The sequence below is a fragment of the Echiichthys vipera genome (genome assembly GCF_963691815.1).
Source record: "Echiichthys vipera genome assembly, chromosome: 8".
NCBI classification, from domain to species: domain Eukaryota; kingdom Metazoa; phylum Chordata; class Actinopteri; order Perciformes; family Trachinidae; genus Echiichthys; species Echiichthys vipera.
In genome coordinates this window covers 13856461-13875622 of record NC_139833.1, presented here as the reverse complement: position 1 = coordinate 13875622, position 19162 = coordinate 13856461, and the positions used below count along the sequence as shown (strand labels likewise).

Below are 19162 nucleotides of genomic sequence, written 5' to 3'. Positions count from 1 at the left end.
GAATACATTTTAGATGCTGAATTTAATTAACGGGATAATTTGCACAAAATAAAACAGCAAGTCACAACAGCAGTTTGACCAAAACTTGGAGAAAGTCACTATAATGACATCAATGGGAACGTATCACAGCTTGTATTTATTCTTTATGGTCCATACATAGTACAGTATAGTGGTTACGTGAGAGGACATGAGCGCGTGTGTGCGCGCGCGTGAGCATGCATGCGCGTTGATGTGCTGCAGCTATATGAGGCTTGTGCATAAAAGTGCTGTATTTGACTGACTTACAGTGTCTGGTGGATCCATACAAGAAGGAGGAGGAGGTGGTGGTGGAGAATTTAGTGCGTGCGTGAGTTTATTTGCTTTTTTTAGCCTTTGTAATGAAAATGCAAAAGTGTGTGGGTGTATGTGTGTCTGGGTCTAGAAGATGAGGAGGGGGATGAGGAAGGAGGTGGGGGTGTAACGTTGAAAAATAGGCTGCAGATGGTGGCTGCAGACGTATCTGGCAGAGGGGGGGTCCTACTTTTACACCGGCAGTGGAGGTCGAATAGTTGACAAGAAAAACTTCAAGTCGCAGTAATGCCTGATGTGCTGCGACTCGGCCACAATATTGAAGGAATGCGCTTTTGTCGCTCGCGGTGGGTGGAGTTAGAAAGTGAACGAGCGCTGCCTACCAAACAGAGAGAGGGAGAAGGAGGAGAGAAAGAGAGAGACGGGTGGGCAGGCTGCTCACCGTAAACGATGGTTGTCGGATAGAGTCTTGAAGACCTAATGAAACTGGCTGGATGAATTGTTTGCAGCGATTATAGAGCTCAGTAGCGCCGGCGCGCTTTTGCATCTCGGATCAGTGGAGGGCAAGAAAAACTGCAGCAGCACGCAGATAAAAAAAACAGTTTTATATACATCTATATAAGAAAAGACGAGGACTTGCTCAAGATCTATTATTTTACCACCACTCTTAATTTTCCTCCAGTAAGCCTTTTCACGGCAGCATCAACTCTTTTCCCAGCGCCAGGACCTTGTTTCATGTCCGGAGGTAGACCGACCTCCCACTAGGACCAAATACCGGCCTCCCGGACTCTTCTGACGGGCTCAGAAGCAGCAGTTCCCGGTGAGAAGAAGAGAGGAACGGCTCAGTCATTTGGGGGGGGGGGGGGGGGGGGGGGGGGGGGTTGTTGCGCTCATAAGGACTTCCACAAACCTCTTGTTTGAAGCCCCCCAGGATTTGTTGGGGGGGGGGGGGGGTGCGCAGACTGGTTTATGGGGGAGTGGGGGTGGGGGTCACACCGCAATAGACTTTTACAAGTTATTACTCTTAAGAGTCTTTGAACGTATCCGTTTTTTGTATGCATGCATGAAGCTTTTGTTTCCCCCTCCATTTCCTACCCCCTCCCCTCCCCTCTCCCGTCTGTTAGGCATTTGCTGGGATGTTTGAGCCGCGTTGTTTGGTGGGGTGAAGGGACCGAGAGAGTGGCCGGAGAGACCGAAAAAGGGGGGGACGGAGTGCCGAGAGAGGAGCCGAGAGCATGGCTCTGATCGCGCTGTCTCTCTGGGTGCTAACGAGTCTCACCTGGGCGGACGTGGTCCCGGTGTCAGCCAACAGGCATTCTGTTTACTGGAACAGCTCCAACATACAGTAAGACATCCCCATTCCTCTTATTATCAGTATGTGTGTGTGTGCGCGTGTGTGTGTGCGCGTGTGTGATTGTGGTTATCTTTTTGATCTCTCTATTCTCCACCTGTTAAATGAAAATGTGATGGATTTGCACTCCCTGGGCTGTCAGGTTCACACCATCACACTTTCAGTTCATCAGTTTTCTATTCTGTTCTGAGCTTTGCTTTATTGAGTCCCCCGTTCATCGGGGTTGTCACCTTCCCCTCTGTATCTTTTTCTCTTTTTAAGTGGAAGAAATGATTTAGATCCAAAAGGCCTCTCATGTGTATTCTTGAGTCTCCAACTGCTCTGTCAGACCCATTATTCTGAAGTCAAGGTGGCTCCAAACAGTCTTTTCAACACCATATTTAGTTTCCGTGTCTCAATCACTGTGTGCATATTACTATTTATTCAATCATCTCTCCCTCGCTCCCCTCTCTACCTACAGCCGTATATGGCAGAGGAGTGGGAAGAACAGGCTGCATGTGATTTTCTCTCCTTCCCCTATGTCCCTCTGTCATGTGGCTCTCCCTCTCTCAGTCTTTCAGGGCTCTTTCTCTTGTCTTCTCCTCTATCTGGTTCAATTAGAAGCACTTCTTCATCCTGACCCCATTGTGTTGTAGAAGTGTCACTATTCAATCTCTCCTTCTCGCTCCCTCTCCAAGTCGCTCTCTCCTTCTATCCCTCTCTAACCCTCTTTCTTGTTTACACTCAGTCCGTTGGTCTTTTTGTTATCCTCCTAATCCCCCGCTCCTTGCCCCCATCTTGATTTAAGTAAAAAAACGCTTTATTTCCCCCTCCTTTCTCTTTTTTTTGAAAGCTGCCTTTTTTAATACTGTCCATGTGAGTCCATGGCTCTGCTGCTGGCTCCTTAAGAATGTAGCGTCAGTCTGCTGCAGCACAATGTAGGCTTATCTCTCGTCCGACAATCCACAGTACAATCTTGTAAGTTTATGTTGTATTAGCTGCGTTTTTTCCACATGGCCAAGTCTGCACATCCACATTCCTTCTCATCTGCCCAAATTATGCAGTTAGAATGGTGATAATTTGCCAACTGAATGCAAATATTGGCATGAATTATTGGGCCAGTTTTCAAGATTTCCTATTTACAAACAATTCAGCAAACTGTGTGATCTAATGTGATTTGATATTCTCAATAACGTCACAAAATAATTGTTGTCTCAGAGGAGCACGAGAGCGCAAGTCACACCAACACACACCTTCCTTTTTGCTCTCCATCTTGCAGTGAATCCTTTTTGTGTGTAAGCTATACTTCGGCAACCGGGCGGCTTGTGGTATTTTTCCTCTTAAGCGGAATTTACTAGGCCCATAAGATTCAAAGTCAGATATACTGCGACTCACATTTTACGACTGCACTTATTAAAGACGTAAACAAAATGAAAACTCGGAAAAATAAACTGTTGTTTTTTTGCAGGAGGAAGATCGATGATTCTGTCCGCAGATAATATCTCCAGGCCAATGATTTTACTTTACAGCGTGAAATAAAAACTATGAGAGGCAAGTGAATTTATGTTTCACACAACAGAATTACTAAGGATGAAGTACTGCGAAAAGTAATAGGAAGGGAAAACATAAGGTTATTGGTGGTGTTACAGAGCTGTAAACAATATTAGTTTCCTGAATATGAGAAAATGACTTTCCCGCACATTTTAGAGGACCTAATATTGCGTGCACAGTTGCCGCTAATACATTTTAGCTGATATTTCTCTCTCAATGTGGAGGGTGCTCATTTTCAAGTTCTAGACTTTTTCACGCTGCAAAATATTTATAATAAATGCTAATTAAATTCCACCTTCGGTTTCCAGAAGACAGATGTTGATTTAGATAAAATGTGGAAAAAGTGCTTAAAGGCATAAATAAGTGAACCCGAGACCTTGGTATAATCTGCTTGACCTGACATGAGCAGCTATGACCTTGATAAAATGTATCCCCAATTAGGTAATTAGTCAGCTGCTTTTTTTGCGGTATGCTCACACTGTTTGTAAAGTAAAAGAAAACAACCAAGAAGAAGCTGCAGTTGATTTTTCAGACAAAGACAGTGGAAGAACTAAAGCAGTGTGGAGCAGCCTAACCTTTAACCTGTCTGCCCAGGACCTGAGTACTGCAGAGTCCCCGCAGTCTCTCCTCTCTATTTCTCCACACGTTCGCTGCCAATACGCTTTTCATCCCAGCGGCAGAATATTCTTAGCCCCTGCAGTGTGAGTCTTAGTGTGTGTGTGTCTTTTATAAAAGACTGTGGTTAATTAAAGAACACTGCATCTCAGTGGGCCTGCCTCACTCCTGATCGTCCCATGCTTCTCTCACTCTAGCTCTTCTTCTGTGCACGCATACTGTATACTGTGACAGTGTATGAGCAGTGAGTGGGGTTAACTTTTTCATTTCAGCCTACTTACTGAATTAGGAGACAAAGGGGCCATGGACAGTGACACACAAAAGATAGATACACTGCAGGATGACCTGTCTAATCCACTCTTTTCATACACTTCCTAGGTTCCTTTTCAACAGCACAGATCCCAGTACAAGCATTTATTGTAATCTGTGCGCTCAACAACACAACATCCCAAATTCGTAAGGGCTGGCTGGCGTGTCTCTAGCCGTTGGCAATAGGCCTCTCTGGAGTTTCTAACTCAAAGTGCAGTGTGGAGGTTTAGAAGGCCAATAATAAGCTGTAGTATAGCTGTCAGTTTGAATGGTAAACACATTGTAAAGCCTCAGGACGCTGCAGTTTCTCAACCAGCTCCTGACCCCGAGCCAGTCATCAACCACAAGAGACAGACTGAGAGCGTTACCAAGGATTAACCGCTACCCACACACACAAACATGTGTATGCCTATAATTGTCCATTTTCACCAAAAAATCTATGATTATCCGAGTACACACAAACACACACGTTCCCCGCTGTGTACTTTTTTTGACTTCGAGAAGATGGATCATTTCCTGTGTTCGTGTCTTGCACAATGGTTGTTGCCACTGCCTATCAGTCACTTGTCACTGATATCCCTGGGCGTGAGCATGTGTATAATGGCGTGCGCTTTTGTGTGTGTGTGTGTGTGTATGTGTGTGTGTGTGTGTGAGAGAATTTGCGTGCCTGTGTGTTTGCCCTGTTACAGATGTCTCATGTTCATTGATGGGTGACCGAAACAAAAACAAGTCCATCAGTCCGTTAAATCACACATTATCTTTCACCACCTGGCAATTAACCACCGCTGTGAGTGTGAGTGCCTGTGCTCATGAGTGTGTGCGTGCGTATACACGTGTACGTGTGTAATCTAATAACGCAGCAGTTACCAGTTTGCATAATAGATATCTGGTGATATCTCTTAATTTATCAGTTGCATATTTCGGAAAGTGATTAGGTTGTGAATAAACAAATGCAAAAGCTGTAGACAGCAGCTTTGCCTGTGCGTTTGCATATGTGTGTGTGTGTGTGTGTGTTCGTGTGAGTGCGTGCATGTGTATCAATGACTCTGTCACCTCAATGCACGACTCTGGAATAAAACCAGCTATCGCAAGCAGAATTTGCTTCTCATATAAATGCACATCCGTATGTGTGGTAATCGATGCTGAGGTGGATCTTGTTTTATATTCACCCAGCTCGTCAGAGTGTGCAGAGACACGTCATGCAGGGCAGGAGAGAAATAATGCAAGAATGTAAGAAGAGAGAGACTGAGAGAGAAATGCAACGGGATGGTGAGAGGAGAAGGGGATGTCAGGAAGAATACAGGCAGATTTTGTATTGAATTATAATAGAACAGGGGGCGGATGGGTCATCCTAATAATGATAATAATGCTTGTCCAGTGCCCTGATCCACACATTGAATTCTCACATTAGCCACCATAAGACAGTCCCAGTTTATGTGTGTGTATGTGTGTGTGTGTGTGTGTGTGTGTGTGTGTGAGAGAGAGAGAGAGAGAGAGAGAGAGAGCGAGAGAGAGAGAGAGAGAGCGAGAGAGAGAGAGAGAGAGAGAGAGAAACACATACGAGAGGATTAAGCAGGCCAATCAACCATCCCCTTGACAGCAGCACAAAACTATCTGTCTCCCAGCCCCATTTAGGACAACAACATTTACATTTATGAATATCTGCACAAAGGAGAGTATTACTCACTCACTATCACAAGGTGCACGGCCCGCCTGTGCGCGCGCGTCCATGCATACATGTGCGTACAACCCATCCATCGAAGGCGCTCCAAAAGTCGCTACGTATGTCAGCTACCACTGTGGTGTGTATTTGCCCACATGCACACACAAACATAAAACCTGGCGTGCAGGCTCAATGATCATCATAACAGTTATATAGACACACAGTTATCAGACTGTTCATTAGTAACGAATAATAAGGCCACATGGTGAATGGTGAACGAATATCGGTCTGCATAACGACATGTGGTTGTGAAAGTGTGTGTGGCGTGCAGACACTGGCATAGAGACATCATTAATTAAAAGCAATAGGGAACACCTGTGTGATGGATGACTACTGTTCGCATAATAAGATCCAGTGGTCCTCTCTCTCTCTCTCTCTCTCTCTGTCTCTCGTGCTGTCGCTCTCTCTTAATGTGTACACATAGGAGTAAATACATTTTTTGATTGGACTGGTATTGCCTTGTAGGTGAGCTGAGAAATAAGGGACATGTACAAGAAAGGGGAAAATAAAATAAATTAATTATTTTCTCGCTTTTTTTCCACTTTGGGGATGAGCTAGATTTCAGGAGTGTGCTCCCTCTTCTCTATTCTTCTCTTATCCTCCAATTGCCTGATGGAAAAGCACTCCTGTAGTGGTGGTATTTTGGGACCTATATGGTTTGATGTGAATCTGTCAAATTAACTTGGACTAAAATATTTCCAGTGCAATGAAATATGTTGCCATTCTTTGTCTGGCTTTCCCTCACCTCACCTCACCTCACCTCACCTCACCTCACCTCACCTCACCTCACCACACCTCACCTCACCTCACCACACCTCACCTCACCTCACCTTTCCTTCTCTCGACTCTTTGTGTATCCTATACATTTATGCACACGTCAAACACTCACATTGTTCAGCAGAAAAAGACAAGCCTGACATATTGGGCCCACCACGTTTTTTTTCTACATCTCTTGATTGGCTTTTTTCATCTCCTCAATCCCTGTCCCACTTACATGATCGACTAATCGGAAGCATTGCTGTGAAAATGGAGTATTGATGTTCAGCGTTCTCGCTTGCTCCGTCTTGGATCAAACGCAAAATGGTCACTGTAATGGTTTAGATTCAAAGGAAGCGGGTTCTTGGGGATTTTACAGGGATGTAATCCTGCTAAGACCAAGCTTATACAAGAGTCAGGCCAAGTTGGGGAATTCTGATCCAGCCTGGCATAAAGTAAGAGTCTTAAAGGTGTAAATGCCTGGCCCAGGATTGGTATTGATTTAAGCTGTTAGTACAGATACTTGGTAGGCTGTATTTATCAGGAATTTCAGAGTCATTGCTAGAAACCTACCTCAGAGTATGATTAAGTTGTTTTTCTCACGAAAAGTTCAACATAAACTTAGCTAAGAAAGGGCGATACCATTAACAACAATTATAATCATAAAGGTAAATTATGGTGATTATTAAGTTAATCTTAAATTTGAGTAGGGATTGAACACATTCACACCAATGGCTAGATGATGTAGGTAAGGTATGTTGACGCTGGAAAGATAAAATAAAATCCAGAAAATAACATCACTGCTAGTGTTTCCCCACACGATGAGAATTTATTTTTGGTATCAACATCAAGAGAGGTGGAGGTGGAGGTGTAGCGTGGTGTGCTGCAGTGAATTCACAAGCTAAGAACCACACATAAATGTCATGTTCTGGCAGACTTTTCAATCAATGCTCAATTTTGTCAATTTTGCATTTTAGCACAAACTTACTCAGGAAGAAATAATAAATACGAAAACCTCCTTTTGACTTGGCCACCCCAATACATTTTATGTATGGGACTTAAGTCAGTAAAGGCTAAAACATGTTTTTATTAGATTGATAAGCACGACACACAAATTATAGTGGCTAACACTATTTAACTGCATGCCCTATTCTCTTTTTGTCAGAACTCTTTTTAAATTTGAATGTGGATTGGTTAAAAGGATATATTAGACACTGCTGTCGGCCTGGTTTTGATGGTCTGAGCACGTCCGTGTGTCATTTGGCTAAAACATCAAGGATAATGCCTGCAGAACCAATATGTGTTGATAATGTGATATGGATTCACTTTGTATGTGTCTATATCAATGCTTGGATCAGTGATTTATGTCATTCATGACACTGACAAATCACAGAGAGCCATAAATGAACCCAATTTTGAGGAGAATGTGTGGCGGAGCTTTGAGGTTCAGACATTGCATTTTCATTTGTCACATCCCATGTAATTGCTGTATTTCTTTGTTTTCAATAAAGCATGAATGGCAGGTTTGGATGGTGCATAATTTTCCCAGACAAAATGTAAATGATTGAATGGAGTCAGTATCTTTGAGAATGGCATTTGTTGCCTGAAATCACATTTTCTGTGTTGAATATTTCCACATTTATCATATCTATTGTCACCTGGGAACTCCTTATAGGTTAGAGCAACGCTGCAGCTCAGCTTAATCCTGGAGCAGACAGAGTGACTTTTCTCAGTTAAAAAAAAGCTGATAAAATGGCTTTATCGCTATATGCCTGAAGGGATGGCCATGCATCACTCTGAGACTTTCGGGCCACTTAGGACTAGTTTCCTAATCAGAGATGCTTGATAAATATGCTTCCAGGTTTGGTTCTTGTGTGGAGTTCCCTATGTGCGTGGGTTTCCACCTGCTTCCAACAACATGTCATCAGTTAGGTTGGACAGTTAAGATTACCCAAAGGTGTGACCGAGACTGTGAGTGATTGCTCTTCCGGCTGGTCTTCGTGTTAAGGCCACTGTACTGCTCTATCAGAAGTGCTGTTTGGACAGTCTGAAAATGATGAAAAGCTCCTTTCAGGTGTTCGAACAATGCAGGCCTGAGTCGCCCAATTATTGTAACTTTCCGATAAGCTGACCGCCACACCTGTGTCCTGGTCAGGTGTGCACAGGTGCGGAAATGGGGTCCAGCTCCAAATGGGGTGCAAATTCTTGGTAAGGTTGTGTGCGTTCAGAAAAAACAGTTTGGCCTAAAATTGGGATTCAACATCTGAACAACCAGCACAGATATGAGTCCAGATCGCATGCTATAGCTTTGTGGGACCATGGAGTTTTTTTTTAACAGTGGCTTAAAAAACTTTGATCCATTTTACTTTGAAGTTAAGTGACTTTTGATTGCACGAAGAATCACAGGAGATCACACACATTCAAATGCATTAATGTAGGCTTCTCCACTGGTGATTTCAAGATGTTTGGTGGTGCTCACTGTTACCTGGAGGTAAACCAGGGATAGCGTCTGTTGGAGTAATGTAAAGACAGAAAGGAAATGTACAGCCCAGAAATTAAAGTAAACTCTGATAGTAACAGACAGTGACTAAACAGATACTTTCAAGACATTTATCTTAACTATGAATTCTCACAAAGGAGTCACACAGTATTTGCGCTGATTGAAGCTGAAACGCTGCCCTATGAGGCGGATGAATTGCTGTTTTTCAGCCAAATCATTGAATGACCGGCTTCCCTCTTTATCTGTAGATTTTAGGCAAAACGCAGGGCGAAACCGGAATTTATCTTTCCCACTCATGTGTTAAATTTGAACAAATTGTCCACAGAGAACAAATCCCACAGCGATAGGCTGGAGGCAATACACTAAGACACTCCTACACACACATACACACACACACACACACACACACACACACACACACACACACACACACACACACACTCACATGCACACACTCGGATGTTGTTGATATTAACATTATTCTCTGAGCCGACGCCTGAGCTCCAGCAGTGTAATCAGGTGCTAATAACAAGGCTGTGATGTTTACAAGCTGTTCAAAGCGCTTTATGTTTCAGTGTGTGTGTGTGTGTGTGTGTACAGTATGTGTTTGTGAGTATACTCTATGTGATGTCTGCTCTATTCTTCGCCAGCGCTCTTGGGGCTTTTGGGAGGGGGTACTAATAATGTAGACTGTCCCTGCACACACACGAACACACACACCAGATGCTCATATGGTGTGTTTGTGATGTGGCTCATGGAAATGGCATTCTGAGGCCATATGCTGAGCCTGATCACAACAGAACTGAGCGGTCTAGCGTTAATAAACTCTACCGACATGATAATTAGGAACCCCTCCACATAAAACCAATACAGTCACATGCGAAAAATGCAGCTGTTTTCATCAAACGCACTAGAGATCAACTGTCGGCAGCCAGGACCGGACAGACGAGCAGCAGGGAGTGAGACCCATTGCATTCATAGGAAGGATGTTGATTGTCACTGCTCACTGGGCAGAATGATGCTTATTGTTGAGCTTTGATTATGAATAGTGTTACCTGTTTATCAAGCTACAAACAACTTCAGAGGTTTTATTTGGTTTTATTCTGAAGGTAGCTTCTCTGTAACAGGTTTACGTAGGAAACAATTGCTGTGAGATATGAGAAAGTCCTGGTTGAGATGGTTTGATTTAGCAACCAGAGGAGAGGGGGAAAAAAAAGGCAAGGCAAGGTCTTCACTTCGAACGAACTGCAGAGGACACAGAATTATGCTTATTCCATCCACAGAGAGAGCGCAGCGGGGAAGGAGAGAGTCTTTAATTGAGGTTTTATCCATTTAAGCTGTCACTAAGAGGCCAACTCTGAAACCTTTTAACCACTCTCCTTCAGTAATGACACAAATCAGAGAGGAAATGCGTTTGTGTCTGAGCGTCGGCGCGAACGTGCGCGGTGTGCCTGTGTGTGCTTCAGCGCATGTTCGCGTTGGTGAAGCAGGAGGGTAATTATGCGGAAATTGGGAAATGGCTAAGTGAATTATGACCTTGTTTCAGCAGAAGGCTTTAATCAGTCCCAGCCAGGCCACGGAGGGAGGCAGAAATGTTCGCTTCACAAGCACTCTGCTCCTGATGGCAACAGCAACCAGTCAGTAAAACTGTCAACCGGTCTGATGTGTCAGTGGAAAGCAGCCACTCAACCAGCAATTCAAACAGTAACAGGCACATTAAAAAAAAAGGTTGGCAGAAAATTCATGTTTGATCACGAAATAGAGGCTGAAATAGCCTCAGTTATATTCTATTGTTACTGTTTTGGTCTTCCCTGTTTTGTATCTGCATGCATGTGTGGGACTCAGCAATACGAAATCATCATACAGTATATTGACTTTCTAATGTTATCATATTGTGACCAAAAGATTATTAGTGCTGCAACCAACTATTATTATTATTAAGCTAAAGATTATTATTATCGATTTAAAAAGTGAAAATTGCCCATCGCAACGTTCCTGAGCACGTTGCTTGTTTTTTTTCAACCTACAACTCAAAACCCTGAAATATTCAGGTCCTATAAAACACAGCACGTTTTCGAATTTGAGAGGCCGGAACCTGAAAGTGTTTGCTTAACAGTTGGCTTGAATTGCAGCAGATCGGTTTTCCCTCGAAAATCGCTTCAGCTCTGAAGATCATGTCGTGTTCTAATTTACAAAATGCTGTTGCCCAAATGAATCAATCCAAGCTAATTAGATCCGTGAATCAATTATTTATGTTTTCGAAGAGTTCTGTCTGATGTATTGCATGCAGTACTTGCACATAACATTATCTAGAATATTTCCATGTTGTGATATACAGTAGATGAATGTCAGAAAAATATTTGCTTAAAAGGAATACTTCACCCTCAAAATGACCATTTGTATATCAGTTACTCAAAAAATGTTGCCTTGAATTTGTGAAGAAAACCTTGTTGACGCACTGAAGTAATATCAGATCGCATTAAACAACAGCAAAACTAACTAAATCAAACATCACTTCACAAACCCTCACACAACTCGTGCAGTATAATCCAAGGTTGATTTGGAGATGACATTTTGAGATTGAAGTATTCCTTAACTTTGATTTTGATTTCAGCCATGTCGCCCGGCCTTGTACTGTATGCATGTGGGTGATTCATTGTGTCTGAATCTGCTCACAGTCGTCTACAGATTTTGTCCAGTTCCGAAAAGTGCACCTACCGGTACAGTGGAAACAAAATCTCTGGGGGCCGATGCAGATTTACTAACTTGATATCTATTTTCTGCAGGAAGCTTCATGCCTGATGGAGATTGGACTGTCTAGTCATTAGGGTTAGGTATAAGATAGAATACGTTACTGTTTTGTCTTATAGTCTCTGCTTGGGGTTTCATGCTTGCACACATTTCTGTTAATGTAACTGCACAAGTTGTCTCGCAACTCCAGTAATTTTTTTCTCTAAACAGCTAAACTGATTCATAAAGTTAAAAAAAAGAAAATCTGCATGTCCAAATGGACACATTTCAACTCATCATGTGTTGTTGTTGACTGCTTGCAGAGTGATGCTTTGTAAAGAATCTTGAAAGGTATGGCCAAGCACATGCACGCTGTTGCGATCGATGCCGGAACGTGCCATTTTGATTTCATCCTGGCTTTGTTGCCTTTGAAAATATGCACATTTTTAATTTTGTTGTAGCACTTGCATGTTTGTGTATGCACAAATGCTAATGTTTGGATGGCGAGTGTGTTTGCTTGTTCATGTATGAATAGCTCCCGCTGTGCAGATGTGTGTATGGACAGCAGCGCTGCTGTGTGTTGGTGTGTCTCTGAGTGCCTCTGTTGGTTCTGGTCTGGCTGTCTGTTTCTGTCAGTGTTGGATCGATGACGTCCTACAGACACTGCACTCCTCTCCTGGATGTTTCAGCCTGTCCCTCCTCCCTCTCGCCACGTATCTCCCGCTCTGCCCTCCCGCTGGCTCGACTTCTCTGCATTTTCCTCCTCATTGTCCTCCTCTGCATCACCGTACTACTCTCAAGTCTCTCTTCAGATCAGCCAATGAGCTCTCAGTGTGTGTGTGTGTGTGTGTGTGTGTGTGTGTGTGTGTGTGTGTGTAATTTCTGAGAAATTCTTGCTGCTTCCTTATGACGGATTCCTGTTCTTGACTTCACACGTTGGCCAGTTTGTGTTGGTGTGCTGAATGCCAATATAATGCTGCAGCTCTTCTATAATTTTTAAGAAACGTGTGTCGTCTTGTAGCCGGTGTGTGAGCAGGATCTGAAACAATTAGTCGATGAATTTTAAGTCATTGCAACCAAAATGATCAGACAATGATTTTGTTAATCGAATAAGCGTTTCTTGCAAAATGACAAATATTCATTGGTTCAATGTTCCCATATGCTGACAGTTTTCATATATAGTTTGTTGAACATGTTGGAGTTGTGGACAAAAGATGCTGTTTTAAGAAGTCATCTTTCTCACTTTTTTTAATAAAAGAGATTCACAGAAAATTATCATTAAAGTGGATGGGTGATATAGTTACAATATTCTATGATGGTACACTGTATTTGTAGGTTGAAAGAATAATTATTCTCTTAGTCAATGGACACACTATTTTGATCAGTGTATTTTTTGAGTCATTCATCAATCTAAAATGCCAAATAGAGGCTTCTAAAATGTGTTAATATCTCTGTTTTACATAGGTCAAGATGGAATATTTTTGGATTTTGGATGGATTTTAAGAAATCACCCTGGGTTCCTTGAAATGTAATTTTAAATTGCAAGATCAATATAGATATCAAAAAGCTCCTGCGCACCGTTGATCACTTCCATCGTTGATGGAGTGTGTTCAAGGGATGCAGGAGTTTTTGCTATAACAGGGATGCATCTGTTGATACCATTTTCTAGTGTGCAAGGACTTCTATCGAAAAATCATTTGTTGATGGAATAACCTGTTTTTTCATGGAATTAAATACCTAACTAATCCACATACTTAATGACCCCTGTGCAAAAATCCAATACTTCCATATAGCAGTTCTAGTCATTGATTTGCAACGTCACCTGTGATGGCAATCAACAAATTTCCTATTGACGCAAAATTTTGTATCTAACATTATCTTTGAGGTGTTGTTTTTGACCTTTGGTGTACGTGTCTTTACATGAAAGACAGCTTTGTCTCTGTGTGTACATGTGCGTACACTGAACAGAGTCTGTGGTTGTCAATGGGGGGAGATGGAAAGAGGATGGGAGCTAGAGATGCTGTCTGGCCTTGGTGCTAACACCCACACTGTCTGAAGGCTCTGCTTTCCCTTCCTACGCTCTGAGGCATCGGAATGTGCTAGCAATGCTGTAGTAAGGCCGCATATGAATGAGTGTTTACTACCTCTCTCAGCCAGCTTTTCTCTCAGGCTGGACTATCATGTTTTTAATGAAAGCGTAAAGCCCAGGATGGCTGCTGGACGTGGTTACGTACACTATCTTTATTTCACTTGTAATGTAGGAAGGGAGAAAAAGAGCATAGAGGATAGAGTGGAGGGTGGAGGGTGGAGGGGTGAGTGTGTGTGTATGGTGGATGTGGGAGTTGCGGTGTTGTTGTAATGAATGTACTGCAGTTAAAAAGAATTCTGTGTCACTTCCCGGGAGAGAGAAATAAAGGTGGTGGAGGGGGAGAGGAAGATGTGGGAGGAGAGGTTGAGAAATAGGATGTGTTGTGTTGATGGAGCAGAGTTCTTTGCAGCCAGGCAAACTCTCCTCCCATCCTAGCATGTGCGTATACGGTGTGTGTGTGTGTGTGTGTGTGTGTGTGTGTGTGTGTGTGTGTGTGTGTGTGTGTGTGTGTGTTGGGGGGCATAAAGAAGGCTAGAAAGAAGGCATGTGAATGCCCCACAGCCTACAAGCATACCACCCACACACATTACCCACATGTATTAGACCCATACATATGTATACTCTTCATTCTCCACCTCATCTCCTCTATTTCCATTTTCCCCGTTTTCCCCTTCCACACACACACACACACACACACACACACACACACACACACACACACACACACACACACGACCTTTCACTAACACACACACACACACACACACACATGCACACACATACAGGGAATACTCGTTTCACAGTGACAATCTCTGTCATTACCTCCCACAGCTTCCTCAAGGGAGCACATTGTTATTTTCTTCCAACCCTGATCAAATAAAGTGGAGCAAAGAGAACACACACACACTCACACACTCCTCTGCACACAAACATATAGAATAACACACACCGTACCGTACCCTCCTGTGTTTGCTAAACCGTGATTGAATAAAACACAGAATGATGACACCCATCCGCCCACTCGTGTGTGTTGTAAATTGTTGCACACCCCACGCATTGAGTGTTTTATCCCCTTGAGGTGAATAGTAAAACCGAGCATGTATTGCATCACAGGTTGCAATTTTCTACAGTATCAGTTCAGATAATCAAAGGCTCCATGACACTCTCCTCTCAGAGCGGATAGGGCTGCAGATACGGCAGTAGATAAGGAGAAAGACCAGTAAAACTCTACATGAGCCATATCTATGTGGGTCTTGCCTGAGAGAAAAAAAGACAGAAAGAGCACACAACAAGAATGACTAGACAGAGAGAGAGAGAAAAAGAATCATTGATGGAGGGCAAAAAGGGAAGAAGGGAAGGGGGGCACTGAAGAATAGAGAAAGGAGGGCCCTGCAGAACAGTACTGCCAAAACCGAGGTCGATTGTGATGAAAATGACCGTTCACATGACCACAATAGCGGCTGAGTGACAGCACTAAAGCAGCATGGATGAGCTTATCCTGATCACTCAGGGTCTTGACTGGGGAAATCACAATGCCCCTGGAGATCTGTCCTTTTTGGGCTTGGAGGATCACAGAGCGCCCACGGTCCCAAGCTTTGGCCCTGAAACGTCCCTGTCATTACCATATCAATGCCGCCCCAGCTATTCCGCCAAGGAGCAGGGCGGCTAGCGATAGTGCCTCCCCGGTTAGCATTGCCCTGTGCCTTCACAAGGCTATTCAGCAGGGAGTCAATGCTAACTCAATGCTAAGTGTGAATGGGAAGAAGTGTAAGCTCACTCCTGTAGCGTGAACCCATGTCTGGCGGTCCATTCAGGCCGCTGTTTGTGTCTATTCTCTGTGTCTCTCTCTCCCTCTTTATCTCTCTGCCCTACTCTACATTTCACATTTTAAAACTGTAATTGTAAGACAGAGTATCAAACACTTTCAAATACCAAAAGTTGGCATAGAATCCTTGCTCTTCTTCATTTTTGAAAAATAATTTTGCCAGTTAAAGTATTTTATTAAGTTAATTATGTTTGTCTCACTAAAATAGAAGGAGTTATAATGCTGTTCGACTTCACACGTGTGTTGGTGCTGAGGACCTAAGGAAGTGCAGTGTAGAGGATGTGCTCTTGAGACTCACAATTCATTCATATATATATATATATATATATATATATATATATATATATATATACTGTGCTGTGTATTGAGAGGTAATCCCTATTAACTGTTACACTTTTAAACAGTATGCTGGGTACAGCTAACTCTCTGTTGCTCGCTACAGCACATCCAAGACCAGATGAAGAAAGAGAGAACAGAGATGCTACATTGTAGCAAACCCAAACATTTCAGGCATCCGCAAGGTAACTTTCAGAATGAACTTTTTTGTTCCCGGAAACGGCCCAGCCTCAAATAGCTAGCTGTTAGCAAATAATGCCGACACTCTTGTGCTAGTGGACGCCCCTATGTCATGGCAGGTGTGTTGCCCAGGACCTGAGGAAAAACAGTGTTGAGTGTGAAGTTGTTTGGATAAGCGGTTCTTGAGAAATCGCAATACCAGAGGCAAATAATCGTCCAATTCGGAACACATGATAATCCTCAATCGCCTAATGACTGGGGAAACATTTATTGTTAAAAAAAAGCATTTGATGTGCCTGAAAGAAATGCCATTCAACTGACCATATGGTACAGATCTACGGTACCATGACAAATGGAAAAACTCCTTTTTGACTGGGTTGTACCAGCTTTTCCTAAATCCTTTACTAAGCTTGTAGCTAGTTTCAAACTAGTGATTTATTAAATTGGATAGTATAAAATAAGCAAAGTTGTAGCCAGTTAAGACTTAATTAGTTGGTGAGTCTGTAGCTCTCTCCAATTAAAGTAAGCTTTGCCAGTTGGTTCAATTGGCTACGTAACAGTAATACTTGGCAGATGGAATGTGTAAAACTTTAGTAATAATTAATCTCTGCATAAGATTAAAATATAGTTTGAACTTAGTGTATCCAACTCTTGCTGATCAAGATTTTATGATATGTTCACTGTTGTGTATGAACCCACAAAAAAGAGCGTGTTTATAGAACATGCTCATGTTTTTGATGAACGCTGAACTGAATGTATCAGTTTGCAACTAATGAACATGAGCGTGTTTTTCAGCACACAAGGATTACGGCATGACATTGTTGTGTCTGAGACCACTTTTCCATCTTTTTTTCACTTTCCCATCTTCTTGTTTTCCGATTACCTAAACCTTCCCTAAACCTAAACACAGAGTCGGTAACATCATTTTCGCAGGAAGGAAACACTATGTGTGCACTTTGAACACAGTTCAAAAGTCCAAATTATGAACTGTGAACGGAAACTTCATTTTGATCTGCGTGAACTGAACTTTGAGCTAACTCTTGTTATGTGTGAACTTGTATAACATTAGATATTATACATATTTCTCTCAGTATCTATCCCGCACAAACTTGTACAGCTTCTGTCAAATAGAAGCTACTAAAACAGGGTGAGCTGAGGGTGTGCAAGAGAAGACAGTATGGTGTGAGAACAGGTTTCAACCTCCCTGTTTTGTGAGGATCTTATATCACATGACACTCACAGTAGATGGCCCTTGATATCATTACGATGCAATTAGAGATATTAGCCAGTAAGAGTACAAGCCACAATGCAGTGTTAACCTCATTATCACGCGATGGGGAGGAAATGGATGATCTAGAGAAGAACGTTTGGTTTTTAAATGATGCAGGAGGACCGGTGGATGAGATAGAGAGAGGAAGGACGGAAGGAAGGGAGGAGAAAATCGATGGCTAAAAGTAAAGGCTGCGAAACTAAAAGGGCAATGAAGAGAGGAAGACAGGTGAAATATTGGCCGTAGACTTCTTGCTTTGTCATTGAAAATCAGAGCCATGGGGCAGGACACAATTTGATTTTATTGTTCTTGTTCTAATCTGTCAGTCAGTGCCCACACACATACACACACACACACACACACACACGCACGCACACGCACGCACGCACACACACACACATACACACACAGAGATACCCTCCAGTCTGTCACTGAGTATCGGCAGAGAGCTGAGAGGTTATCATGCGTCGTCGGGTGCCAGACTGACTCTTGGTAGCAGGTTTGTCATTTGTAATTAGAGAGTAAAGGAGAGCTGGCTTGTTTTTTCTCATCTCTCTCTCTCTCTTATTCTCTGGCTGAAGGCTGTCTCTGGTAACGACAGACAAGTGACGGGACAGATACACACACACACACGCGCAAATACGGACACAAATACATGCACTGACACACGTTTGATGGGCCAAGTTTGATTCCATTAAGCGGAGTTTGTCAGTTAGTCAGTGAAGTTGTGGGGTTGAATGCTGATGGCCAGGCAGCTAAACCCACCGAGCTAAACGGGACCTGAAGCACAATGTTCAGACACTTACAACACTGAGGGTGACTGAGCAGTGGCTGGCCTAACTATGACTACTATGTCAGTCACACACACACACACACACACACACACACACACACACACACACACACACACACACACACACACACACACACACACACACACACACACACACACACACACACACACACACACACACACACACACACACACACACACTATCTGGTGTTGTATGGCTATGTGGTCAAGGTCAGTGCAGCTCTGAGTTCTGGTCACGGTTACAAAGGCTTCCTCCTTCTGTGGAGGAGGGGGAGTGGAGTCTTAAGACGAAGAAGGAGATTTGTAGGAGGCGGGGAATAAGAGGAGCAGGAGATAATAGGAGAGGGCTAACAGTGGGGGTGGAGGGCTGGGATGGACCAAAGAGGGAGTGAAAAGGAAAAGATAGAGGCGGAAGGTGGGTTTTCTGAGTATGAAAGCTTGCGTGCCTCCATTCCTGCGCCATTGATGTATTCTAATGCTAAGTGTGTAAGGCTGGGCCTCGACTGGTCTCTGGGAGAGACGAGCCTTTGATAGACACAACCAAGCTCTGGGACAGATCCCTCGCATGCCATTCATATGCATATCTCTGTGTGTATATGTGTGTGTGTGTGTGTGTGCATTTGCACACTATTTTTTTTTTCCATTTAAGTAACTGTGTTTTCGCCATTTGCACCAGTAGTAGATTGGTCTAATTTCCATATCAATGTGAGAATGTTTTGGGCTGTTTTGAGCATAGCACACCCTAATCCCAAATTACCCCCTAGGACCAAGCTGGTGGATGTTTTTATGATCTGGCATCCAATGGTTCTGTGTGTGTATGTGTGTGTGTGTGTGTGTGTGTGTGTG

General features: G+C 43.1%; 1 protein-coding gene across 1 annotated transcript in view; it reads left to right on the top strand.

The window, feature by feature from the left end:
* The first annotated feature begins 718 nt into the window (after positions 1–718).
* The window catches only part of efna3b (ephrin-A3b), a 59800-nt gene continuing 41356 nt past the window's right edge, over positions 719–19162 (top strand). Inside the window, exons 1-2 of the mRNA XM_083918225.1 lie at positions 719–1108; positions 1413–1633. Of these exons, the coding sequence (XP_083774351.1) occupies positions 1524–1633 (110 nt within the window). The 5' untranslated portion in view covers positions 719–1108; positions 1413–1523. The remainder of the gene's footprint in view (positions 1109–1412; positions 1634–19162) is intronic.